This window comes from Protomyctophum bolini, assembly GCF_963924005.1.
Source record: "Protomyctophum bolini genome assembly, chromosome: 7".
NCBI lineage: Eukaryota > Metazoa > Chordata > Actinopteri > Myctophiformes > Myctophidae > Protomyctophum > Protomyctophum bolini.
Window position 1 is genome coordinate 2723833 of NC_137868.1, and position 13653 is coordinate 2737485.

A 13653-nucleotide genomic window follows, 5' to 3' on the forward strand; every position below is an offset into this window, starting at 1 on the left:
TGGGTGGGCCTAGAGGCATACACATCTTCTCTTATGGGTGGGCCTAGATACATACACATCTTCTCTTATGGGTGGGCCTAGATGCATACACATCTTCTCTTATGGGTGGGCCTAGAGACATACACATCTTCTCTTATGGAGGTCCTTGGTATGTATTTCCAAATGGGGGGTCCGCGGGCTGAGTATCATTCTGGGGGTCCTTGGCATGAAACAGTTTGAGAACCACTGTCAGAACCACTGTCAGAACCACTGTCTTAACCCATGTTGGACTGACCAGATTCTACCAAATGTCTTGTCCAAATCCTTTTCTGATAGACCTCATGTTTCTATGTCGGTCGTTCTCAAACTATTTCATGTCCAGGACCCCCAGAATTATCTGTATTTGGCCGCCGGACCCACATCTGAAAATATGTTGTTCCAGGGACCCCCCCCTCCCAGAAGCAAAGATTTGAGTCGAAAACGTTGGCTCAGTCTGAAAGAATAATGTATTCAAAGATTTGCAAGAAATAGCAGATCTACAAGCTCATAGCGCGGCACTCGGTGCCACACCTTTTGGTGTTTTAAACATTATGTTATAATTTAGCTATTGAAAAATAGCAGACCTACAAGCTCATAGCGCGCCACCGAGTGGCGCGCTACGAGCTTGTAGGTCTGCTATTTTTGAAAAGAAATCGTTAAAAAAATGTGCCTCAAATCTTTCTGAAAATTGTCATGATTTAGAAGATTTTTTTATTTTAATTTTGATGTCAGGCCTGAATGGGTTAAAACACCAAACAGGGGTTCCCGTCCAGAATGGGTCAATGGTTTAATTCCCGTTGTGTCCCCCCCCTGTGTGTCCCCCTGTGTGTCCCCCCCCTGTGTGTCCCCCTGTGTGTCCCCCCTGTGTGTCCCCCCTGTGTGTCCCCTCTGTGTGTCCCCCCCGCAGCGTCCCAGATGTCCCTGCAGTGTCTGGAGTGTCACATCATTTGTGTCCCCCCTGTGTCCCCCCCCCAGCGTCCCAGATGTCCCAGATGTCCCTGCAGTGTCACATAATTTGTGTCCCCCTCTGTGTGTCCCCCCCGCAGCGTCCCAGATGTCCCTGCAGTGTCTGGAGTGTCACATAATTTTTGTCCCCCCCCTGTGTGTCCCCCCCTGCAGCGTCCCAGATGTCCCAGATGTCCCTGCAGTGTCACATAATTTGTGTCCCCCCCTGTGTGTCCGCCCCCGCAGCGTCCCAGATGTCCCTGCAGTGTCTGGAGTGTCACATCATCTTCAGCGACAGTAAGAGCATGGAGCGCCACCTCAAGCTGAACCACCCGGCGCAGTACGAGCAGTGCATCCTGCGCAACGCCACCTTCGCCTGCTACGTGTGCGACCGCCACTTCACCAACTCCACCGAGCTCATGGTGCACCAGAAGGCCCACGTGGAGAAGAAGGCCTTCAAGTGTCCCATCTGCTCTCAGGTACTGTTTATTGCGAACGCAGTAAGCACTTACTATGAGACCTAGCAGATCATGTCTCTCTGTGTGTCCGTGTGTCCCCCCTTTGTGCCCATATATGGAGCTGAGTGATTTGTTTGTGATTGATGCAACACACTCCATATTTGGACGTATAGCTGCTTTGGGTTCTCCTTATATGGTTATGGCTAAGGTAAAAAACTTAACTTAAAAATAATTTAACTTAAAAAAAGAATAACTTAAAAATAAATCTAAAAAAAACCCAAATATGTACGAGCTGCGTTCGCTTCCCGCGTTTGCGCGTCTTACTGGTATATACATGAGGAGAAGCCCTTCCAGTGTCCCTGCTTACAGGTACTATATATCCGGGGAGCATACGTTGGTTAGACCTGCCAACAGTCCTACAGTCATTCCCGACATGTGCTGCGGATTAAAACGAACCCGTGATGCGGGTTAAAAAGCACCCGTGGCGTGCAGGCGGGCAGGGTTTGGTCAGGGTTTTGGGTAGGGTGTCAGACTCGTATGGAGAAACCCTTCGAGTGTCCCCCATCTGCTCACAGGTACTGTTGGAGAAGCCTAATCTAACCCCCCTAACACACCCAAAAGGGGCCATTTGGAACCCCTCTCAAGGGCACTTTGAGACCCACTGCTGTAGCAGAGTGTTAAAAGAGCCTTCATTAGCATCATTAACACTTTCTGAACGGGAACCCATTTTGGTGTTAGCACTATGTTATGCTTTAGCTATTGAAAAATAGCAGATCTACAAGCTCATAGCGCGCCACCGAGTGGCGCGCTACGAGCTTGTAGGTCTGCTATTTTTGAAAAATCGAAGAACGACTGACATTTTTTTAGAATCTGATCTCAGGTCAGAATGGGTTGATCAGACCAGTGTGTGTCCAGTGGAAACCTCGTATGAATCTGATCTCAGGTCAGAATGGGTTAACACTGACTCTGTTTGACCCCCCTCCCCCCCCTCAGTCCTACAAGAAGTCGTCGGAGCTCACGCTGCACAAGAAGGTGCATTTCGGCGACGACGGCTACGCCTGCGGCGACTGCGGCAAGCCCTGCAAGACGCTGACGCTGCTCAAGTACCACCGCCGCACGCACACGGGCGAGACGCCCTACGTGTGCCGCGAGTGTGGCGCGCGCTTCGCCCAGACCAAGGCCCTGCAGAAGCACCAGCTGTCTCACGAGGAGGACGCGGCGGCGGCGGCGGACGGCGGCGACGCCCAACAGGCTCTGCAGAAAAAATGGCCGCCGGCGGCTGCGGCGGCGTCTCGTGGCGCCGGCGCCTCGTCGGAGGGACCCGGCGGCGCCTCGTCGGAGGGACCCGGCGGCGACGCGCAGCCCAAGAAAAAAGGTTTGACTCCGCCCCCTCCGCCGCTGTCTCGCCCTACAATTTACAATTTACAATTTACAATGTAGGCATTTAGCAGACGCTCTCAATCCAGAGCGACTTACATTAAGCAAGAACAAAAAAGCATGGGAATACATCACATAAAGACATTTATCATGAAACATGCGTAAGCTAAGAACGTAACAGTGGAATATCTATATAATGAAACTATACATATAAATGACGTGCTATGACTACATACAATGCAATTATAGTGCTGTCTACATAACATGCTATAAGTCTGTGTCAAATGCTATCTAAGTCTACAGAAATGCTATCTAAGGGGGTGGGGTAAGTGCTACGGGCCATGATGGAGTCTGAACACATTTTCACCCCCACTGACGTAGGGTCAGTCCTCAAATATTTTAATCGCCACTAGATGGCGCAGCGGTAGTGCTGCCGGCATCACTTCAATATGGCTGCAACGCTTATGTCTATGTAAAACGCCTCAAACGCGCACGTGAACGGTCATGCGCGTGCACGTGCACACATGCGCCCTTACATTCTGAATGAATACGTTACTAATCTCTGCTTTGATCCATTCATAAGTATGATAAATAAATAATGAATATGAGAGTAGAATAGGATTAAAACAGGTTATTGTTTTGTACAGTGTGACTTTTTAATGTTTTTTTTTTTTAAGCAACCGGAAGTTACGTCATCACAAATTGTGCATTTTCCGTCAGTTGGTTCATCACGCCCCATATATGGTCATGCCTCGTGACATCACGTGATGTCATCAACATTACGTCCATATATGGAGATCATCAATATTGGCCAGCAACTCTACATCTCACCTCAAACCCTTAGATGTCCATATATGGAGCTGACCTGTTCTGACATTCCCATCCATCCAACCTTTTGACTGATGCCTTACCTGTCCATTGACTGATGCCTGTGCATTTAAACTCTTTCCCAAAGTTATTAGCGCAGCCGTGCCCGGCAGCCGGCGAGTTCTCAACAGGCCCGGAAATGAAGGCCCGGCCCTACCTGGGCCCTCATCAAAACCCTGTACACTCAAGACTGCGGCCGCTGCCACCCTTAGATCTCCATATATGGAGCTGACCTGTTCTGACATTCCCCCCCCTCATTCCAAAGCGCCAGGCGCTCACCCTGCAGTCTGCTGTCACCCAGCAGTCTGCTGTCACCCAGGCGGAAATGCGTTCTTGCCCTCAGACGTCTTACTGGTTTATATGTTCTCTTTTCATATTGTGTGAAATGTTGTGGTCGCTCTTTCTCTTCCCAGCCATAAAGTACCCGTGTTCCAGTTCCACGTGCAAGGCGGTCTTCCGGACAGCCAGGGGGCGCTGTCGCCACATGAAGAACAAGCATGGCACCACGGCGGAGGAGAGCCTCCGCGCCGGTGTGGTGGTCTCCACCATAACACCCATCTCCATCTGCCAGCCCTCCCCGCTGCAGGTTAGTGGTGGCCTGGCCCAGCCAGCGTGGCTTCTGGTCTAGAGGGGCGGGTAGCCTGGCCCAGCCAGCGTGGCTTCTGGTCTAGAGGGGCGGGTAGCCTGGCCCAGCCAGCGTGGCTTCTGGTCTAGAGGGGCGGGTAGCCGACCGGGAACAAGGCGTTGGATCATATTGGTTCACCGATCTGAGGTAGAGTCCATGGGTCCTCTCCAGAAGGTTTAACTCATTGTGGTATCATGTCTCCAGGTAGAGTCCATGGGTCCTCTCCAGAAGGTTTAACTCATTGTGGTATCATGTCTCCAGGTAGAGTCCATGGGTCCTCTCCAGAAGGTTTAACTCATTGTGGTATCATGTCTCCAGGTAGAGTCCATGGGTCCTCTCCAGAAGGTGGACTCCCAGATGGACACGGCTCTCATCTGCAGGCTCATCCAGTCCATGGGGAACGTGCACAGGGTCAACCAGGTGGTGGTGCTGGGCCAGGTGGCCACGCCCCCGCTGGCTCCGCCTCTGAGTGCGCCACAGAGGGAGGGAGAGTCCGTGAACGTCACCAGCACCCTGCCGCAGGTAAACGTGAACGTCACCACCACCCTGCCGCAGGTGACTGTAGGATGGGAGGATCTTTGTTTCCGTTTGTTTTCCCCTCATTATTTTGAAAACCAGAATGAGTGCAACTGCTAGTTGTAAAAAGGTAGCATTGCTATTCATGAATAGGCAATAATATTTAATGAAAACCTGGAAGCAAAAGCTCCACTTGCCCGAACGTTTTGTTTACTTGCCACGGACAGTCGTGCAGCCGGTGGTGTCGACTCCTGGAATAGGATATATAGGCAAAACCTTTTTTGGGGGAAAACAATATGAAATGTACATACATTTAACACCCCGATCGCCCAGGATGTGGTTCACCGTCCTTTCTATTAGTAGCGCCCAGGACAAAGTTTTATCCAAAATACTAATAATACGTTTATTGATATGAAAACCGATCGCTCCACAGCCTAGGAGCGCCTGTCGCACAACAGTATTTATGACCAAAATAAACGACAACTACTGTGATGATTGCTATTATCGTTTATGGATGATATCGCTCGGCGTGATTTCAACTTTTGCCACAATAATGGTAACGTGTAATCGTCCCTACAGGTGACCGAGCTGTCTGGAACCATGGCGGTGGGACCGGAACCGGGCCGGGACCCGTGCGACCCGTCTCTAGAGCACACCATCATCCTGGAGCCCATAACGCCGGATGGCCAGCTCATCAACCCCGCGTTTCGGCTGACCGCGCTCGTCTCGGAGCCGTCGGAGCTGATGCTCCTGGGGCAGACGGACGCCGGGTCGGTTCCGCTGGACGCGGCGGGTCAGCGCCATGCCGCCGACCCCGAGCAGACGGTCATCTTAGAGCTGACCTCTGTGCTCACGCCCACGGCACAGTTCCACCGCATCCCTCCCCAAGCCGCCTCGCTGATACCCACAGACCAACTGGAGGACGGACACCAGGGCGGGACGGGTCCCGAGGAGAGCCGACCGTCGGTCCCACCACCTCTCAGCCCTACCGTTCAGCTGGACCTGGACCAGCAGGACCTCTCCACCTGCGCCTTCATGACAGCGGAGACACCCAACCTCCCCGGGGACTCCCAAACTCTTCCCGAAGCAGGGACGTTGATGCCAAACCTCTCTGGGGACTCCCAAACTCTTCCCGAAGCAAGGACGTCGATGCTGAACCTTCCCAGGGACTCCCAAACTCTTCCCGAAGCAGGGACGTCGATGACAAACCTCTCTGGGGACTCCCAAACTCTTCCCGAAGCAGGGACGTCGATGACAAACCTCTCTGGGGACTCCCAAACTCTTCCCGAAGCAGGGACGTCGATGCCAAACCTCTCTGGGGAATCCCAAACTCTTCCCGAAGCAAGGCCGTCGATGCCAAACCTCCCCGGGGAATCCCACCAAGCGGAGACGACACTGAACCTCGCAGGAGAATCCCAAACCAACCCTGAAATGCAGAATCTCGACTCAACGGGTTCTAAGATGCCATCGGAGAGAATCGATCGCGTGGCCTCTGCGAAGGAGAGCGTTCCGCTGGAAGAAGAATCGCGCAAGGTAAACCACGTCGAAACGTCTGCGAAAGAACTGCTGGTCAGCGGGGGAAGGCGGGAGCAGTCGCACAAAGCGTCTGAACTAGCGGAGGCTGAAAAACCAACGCAGGCCAAGCAGGCACACCACCAGGCCTCGGTCGCGCCGGTCAACGTCATGTCGGCTCAGGAACTGGTGAAGGTGCGTAAAAGAAAGACCCAGCTGGCTGGACCCATGTACAACGACTACTACTGGCTCAGTGAGCAGCCTATCAAACGGCAGAGAACCAAGAAGTCCGTCCTGGTCGTTAAGTTTGGCCCCAAAAAGAAGGAGAAGCGGAACAAGGGGCAGACGACGCCGTCGCCCGGGGACGATGTGTCGCCTGAGCCGTCGGAGGAAAAGGCCGCTCTCAAAAAGAAGGGAGGGAAAACCAAAAAGGCCTTGTCGTCGGAGCACGGTTCACAGCTGGAGCAAATGAAACGGGATTCAATAACTAAGAAATTTAAGAGACAAAAAGATTCAATCGGTGAGGCCGAAACGGAGCGAATGACTCCAGGAGAAAGCACGGACACTCCAGCGGTCACAAAGAAAAGGCAACAGAAGAGAGCCGTGCAAAAGGATTTGACTCCTGACGGCGAAATGGACCAAATTACAAGTCAAGAAAGCGCAGATTCTCCAGCGACCAAAAAGAAAAAGCAACAGAAAAACGTGCCAAAAGAGTCGATTAGTGACGCCGCCGTGGACGAACAGAGTCCAGTAGAGGGCGCCGACATGCCAGACGAACAGAGTCCAGTAGAGGGCGCCGATATGCCAGACGAACAGAGTCCAGTAGAGGGCGCCGACATTCCAGCGGTCAAGAAGAAGAAACGACAGAAAACCCCGCAGAAGGATTTGGCTAATGGCGACGGCACGACGGACCAGGAAGAAAGCACGGACACCGCGGGCGTGGCTAAGAAGCAACCGACGAAAACGAAGGGCAGGAAAACCCGAGACGCAAAGACGACGAAGAAGGGTCCGAAGGGAAACCGGCGCCGCGAGGAGGAGACTACGGCCGGGTCGGAGACCAGCCCGGCGCCGGAGACCAGCCCCGGGTCGTCCGCAGACCAGCAGATAAGACGAGACGCCCTGCTCCTTCTCCGAGGCCACAAGCAGCCTCTGCTCAAGGTTTACAAGCTGGACCCTTCAAAGGCAGCGTGCGGGACGCCGGACCCCCCTCTCCATGACCCCGTGACCCCCACGGAGCCCCGGGAGACGCCGGACCCCCCTCTCCATGACCCCGTGACCCCCACGGAGCCCCAGGAGACGCCGGACACCCCTCTCCATGACCCCGTGACCCGGACGGAGCCCCAAGAGACTAACGCACAATCGCTTGCAGCAGGTCAGTGGTCACTACAGCTCAGAGATACATTTACTTTATATATTCCACTACAGCTCAGAGATACATTTACTTTATATTCCACTACAGCTCAGAGATACATTTACTTTATATTCCACTACAGCTCAGAGATACATTTACTTTATATATTACACTACAGCTCAGAGATACATTTACTTTATATATTACACTACAGCTCAGAGATACATTTACTTTATATTCCACTACAGCTCAGAGATACATTTACTTTATATTCCACTACAGCTCAGAGATACATTTACTTTATATTCCACTACAGCTCAGAGATACATTTACTTTATATATTACACTACAGCTCAGAGATACATTTACTTTATATATTACACTACAGCTCAGAGATACATTTACTTTATATTACACTACAGCTCAGAGATACATTTACTTTATATTCCACTACAGCTCAGAGATACATTTACTTTATATTCCACTACAGCTCAGAGATACATTTACTTTATATTCCACTACAGCTCAGAGATACATTTACTTTATATTCCACTACAGCTCAGAGATACATTTACTTTATATTCCACTACAGCTCAGAGATACATTTACTTTATATTCCACTACAGCTCAGAGATACATTTACTTTATATATTCCACTACAGCTCAGAGATACATTTACTTTATATTCCACTACAGCTCAAGAGATACATTTACTTTATATTCCACTACAGCTCAGAGATACATTTACTTTATATTCCACTACAGCTCAGAGATACATTTACTTTATATTCCACTACAGCTCAGAGATACATTTACTTTATATATTCCACTACAGCTCAGAGATACATTTACTTTATATTCCACTACAGCTCAGAGATACATTTACTTTTTATATTCCACTACAGCTCAGAGATACATTTACTTTATATTCCACTACAGCTCAGAGATACATTTACTTTATATATTCCACTACAGCTCAGAGATACATTTACTTTATATTCCACTACAGCTCAGAGATACATTTACTTTTTATATTCCACTACAGCTCAGAGATACATTTACTTTATATTCCACTACAGCTCAGAGATACATTTACTTTATATTCCGCTACAGCTCAGAGATACATTTACTTTATATTCCACTACAGCTCAGAGATACATTTACTTTATATTCCACTACAGCTCAAGAGATACATTTACTTTATATTCCACTACAGCTCAGAGATACATTTACTTTATATTCCACTACAGCTCAGAGATACATTTACTTTATATTCCACTACAGCTCAGAGATACATTTACTTTATATATTCCACTACAGCTCAGAGATACATTTACTTTATATTACACTACAGCTCAGAGATACATTTACTTTATATTCCACTACAGCTCAGAGATACATTTACTTTATATTCCACTACAGCTCAGAGATACATTTACTTTATATTCCACTACAGCTCAGAGATACATTTACTTTATATTCCACTACAGCTCAGAGATACATTTACTTTATATATTCCACTACAGCTCAGAGATACATTTACTTTATATTCCACTACAGCTCAGAGATACATTTACTTTATATTCCACTACAGCTCAGAGATACATTTACTTTATATTCCACTACAGCTCAGAGATACATTTACTTTATATTCCACTACAGCTCAGAGATACATTTACTTTATATTCCACTACAGCTCAGAGATACATTTACTTTATATTCCACTACAGCTCAAGAGATACATTTACTTTATATTCCACTACAGCTCAGAGATACATTTACTTTATATATTCCACTACAGCTCAGAGATACATTTACTTTATATTCCACTACAGCTCAGAGATACATTTACTTTATATTCCACTACAGCTCAAAAGATACATTTACTTTATATTCCACTACAGCTCAAAAGATACATTTACTTTATATTCCACTACAGCTCAAAAGATACATTTACTTTATATTCCACTACAGCTCAGAGATACATTTACTTTATATTCCACTACAGCTCAAAAGATACATTTACTTTATATTCCACTACAGCTCAAAAGATACATTTACTTTATATTCCACTACAGCTCAAAAGATACATTTACTTTATATTCCACTACAGCTCAAAAGATACATTTACTTTATATTCCACTACAGCTCAAAAGATACATTTACTTTATATTCCACTACAGCTCAAAAGATACATTTACTTTATATTCCACTACAGCTCAGAGATACATTTACTTTATATTCCACTACAGCTCAGAGATACATTTACTTTATATTCCACTACAGCTCAGAGATACATTTACTTTATATTCCACTACAGCTCAGAGATACATTTACTTTATATATTCCACTACAGCTCAGAGATACATTTACTTTATATTACACTACAGCTCAGAGATACATTTACTTTTTATATTCCACTACAGCTCAGAGATACATTTACTTTATATTCCACTACAGCTCAGAGATACATTTACTTTATATTCCACTACAGCTCAGAGATACATTTACTTTATATTCCGCTACAGCTCAGAGATACATTTACTTTATATATTACACTACAGCTCAGAGATACATTTACTTTATATTCCGCTACAGCTCAGAGATACATTTACTTTATATATTCCACTACAGCTCAGAGATACATTTACTTTATATTCCACTACAGCTCAGAGATACATTTACTTTATATTCCACTACAGCTCAGAGATACATTTACTTTATATTCCACTACAGCTCAGAGATACATTTACTTTATATTCCACTACAGCTCAGAGATACATTTACTTTATATTCCACTACAGCTCAGAGATACATTTACTTTATATTCCACTACAGCTCAAAAGATACATTTACTTTATATTCCACTACAGCTCAGAGATACATTTACTTTATATTCCACTACAGCTCAGAGATACATTTACTTTATATTCCACTACAGCTCAGAGATACATTTACTTTATATATTCCACTACAGTTCAGAGATACATTTACTTAACTATAAGTATATAACTAGGTTCAAAATGTGTAGTGGAAAAAGTGGCACTCGCTGTGTAAAATGCGATATTTTGGGCTTGATTAGAGCTTAATTTAATTAAAATAAACAATGATCGCTTAGCATCCCGCACATCTGATAGTGCTGCACAGTCCAAAGCTATACTACCGGATGTTGTGGTTCGTTAAACCGGAACAGTTTTCTGAGAAACCCTATATTCTTGTGTTAGTGGTGCTCAACCTTTTTCACGTCAAGGACCCCCAGAATTTTCTGTATTTGGCCGCCGACCCCCATCTGAAAATATGTTGTTCCAGGGACCCCCTCAGAAGCAAATATTTCAGTTAAAAACATTACCTTTGAAGGAATATATATTCAAAGATTCGTGCCACATTTACACACATTTTCAAAAAAATAGCAGATATACAAGCTCGTAGTGTGGCACTGGGTGCCGCACTATGAGCTTGTAGATCTGCTATTTTTCAACAGCTAATGTATAAAATGATGGTAAACGCTAACAGGGCTTCCCGTCCTGAATGGGTTTTGACATCTCTTCCGTTTCCAGGCAGAGGGAAGGGGAAAGGAGGCCGGCCCAAAAAGAACCAGAAGCGACTGACCCTGTTGGCCTCTCGCCCCGTGGCCACGCCCATGGCCCAATTAAGCCCCGCCCCTAAGCCCAAGACGGCCAGGAAGCGCAGAAACCCCAATGTGGAGACGGAGGGCGTCATCACCTCCAGGTACCACTAGACTCATTTCATGGATATACGTATCGCCATTTTTAAAGGAGAATTCCATACTAAAAGGCTTTCTTACCTTTCTTTGTAGTCGTTACGTCCCCACCAAAGAGGTCCTGGTGTTATTTTGTGCAAAAGCTCCTTATTTGCTATTTCCCCTACCATAAGCCCTAAATGAATTGCATTGAATTGAATGGGGCTATGGGGTGTTGTGCTAATTCGCTTATTTCCATCGCTCAAAATTATAATTTATTTGTAGATATCCTCTCTTCATAATGAAAATAATATCCCAAGCGTCACACTTTACTACTTCTTTCGATGGAAATAAGCGAACTAGCATAACACCCCATAGCCCCATTCAATTCCCATTCAATGCAATGCAATTCATTTAGGGCTTATGGTAGGGAAAATACTAGCCAATAAGGAGTTTTTGCACAAAAACAACACCTGGACCTCTTTGGTGGGGACGTAACAACTACAAAGAAAGCATTCTAGCATGGAATTCTCCTTTGACGGCACAATATTAATAATTTTTTTCTGATAGAAATAGGGGGGCGATATGCACTGAGAGGGGCCAGACTTAATCTGCCTGGGGGCGATATGCACTGAGAGGGGCCAGACTTAATCTGCCTGGGGGCGATATGCACTGAGAGGGGCCAGACAGTCGGTAGAGCTGTCGCCTCACAGATAGAAGGTCCTGGGTTCGATTCCTTTCTATGTGGAGTTTGCATGTTCTCCCCGTGTTAGATAGAGTTTGCATGTTCTCCGTGTGTTAGATAGAGTTTGCATGTTCTCCCCGTGTTAGATAGAGTTTGCATGTTCTCCCCGTGTTAGATAGAGTTTGCATGTTCTCCCCGTGTTAGATAGAGTTTGCATGTTCTCCCCGTGTTAGATAGTTTGCATGTTCTCCCCGTGTTAGATAGTTTGCATGTTCTCCCCGTGTTAGATTAGATTAGATGTTTTATGATTATGGCCCATAGCACTTACCCCACCCCCTTAGATAGCATTTGATACAGACTTATAGCATGTTATGTAGACAGCACTATAATTGCATTGTATGTAGTCATAGTACAGATGTATAGCATAGTAGTATAGATGTATAGTTTACATGTATAGCTTCATTATATAGATATTCCACTGTTACTTTCTTAGCTTACGCATGTTTCATGATAAATGTCTTTATGTGATGTATTCCCATGCTTTTTTGTTCTTGCTTAATGTAAATCGCTCTGGATTAAGAGCGTCTGCTAAATGCCTAAATTGTAAATTGTAAATTATCCACAAGGGAAAATGGTTTTGCTCAGGTCAATGCATGCATTCGGGACGGCACATACAGGACAATAAACAATTACGCAAACACAATAAAACACCCGTACGGCAAAGTACTAGTTATCCCATTCTGACCGGGCACCCGTTTTGGTGTTGGTATCATGTTATGCTTTACCTATTGAAAAATAGCAGATCTACAAGCTCATATCGCGCCACCGAGTGGCGCGATATGAGCTTGTAGGTCTGCTATTTTTGAAAAATTCGAAGAACGACTGACATTTTTAGAATCTGATCTCAGGTCAGAATGGGTTAATCAGACCAGTGTGTGTCCAGTGGAAACCTCGTATGAATCTGATCTCAGGTCAGAATGGGTTAAACTACTGTGTCTGTCTTCACCTCCCGTCTCCTCTGTGTCTCCCAAGGCACGCCCTGGAGTGTCAGGAGTGCGGGGAGAGGTTCTCCGAGGTGTCCACCCTGCAGCTCCACAAGGCCAGCATGCACGTGGTGGAGAGCCCTGGTCTCACCTACACCAACGGGAACGTCTTCGAGGGACTGTCCTCTCACGTGCATCTATGTCCGGCTCCCGCCGCCGCGTCAGGTCGGCCGCTCCTCTGTTTGGGTTGTTTTTTGTTTTTATTTAGGGATTTTGGGCCGATATTACCGATTATTATTACTTGCGCAAGCACTAGGTGTGTTTATATGCATGAAGTAGGTAGGTAGCAAATAGTTACACCTAATAATTATACATTTCAAACGGTCCTTCACAGAGATACTGAGATGTGACAGTTTACAGCGGTCGAAAGCACTTGCGCGCTCTGCTTGCGCGCTAGTTGGCCATTTATGGCCTACTAGTGTGCAACAAGCAAGTATGCACTCGACAGAGTGCAGTTCTAGTTTTATTATTATTATTGTCGATGTGATCTCATTGTGAAATGTAAAAATGATTAAAAAGAAATGTCCATTCTGAACAATACATGTAATAGGGAAGT

The 13653-nt window shown here is 46.4% G+C and overlaps 1 protein-coding gene across 1 annotated transcript in view; it reads left to right on the forward strand.

Annotated features, from left to right (window-relative positions):
* Positions 1-13653, forward strand: part of znf576.1 (zinc finger protein 576, tandem duplicate 1) — a 45836-nt gene that overhangs the window by 5204 nt on the left and 26979 nt on the right. The window contains exons 3-9 of the mRNA XM_080767301.1: positions 1210-1442; positions 2415-2796; positions 4079-4251; positions 4609-4845; positions 5386-7690; positions 11227-11398; positions 13087-13243. Of these exons, the coding sequence (XP_080623427.1) occupies positions 1210-1442; positions 2415-2796; positions 4079-4251; positions 4609-4845; positions 5386-7690; positions 11227-11398; positions 13087-13243 (3659 nt within the window). The remainder of the gene's footprint in view (positions 1-1209; positions 1443-2414; positions 2797-4078; positions 4252-4608; positions 4846-5385; positions 7691-11226; positions 11399-13086; positions 13244-13653) is intronic.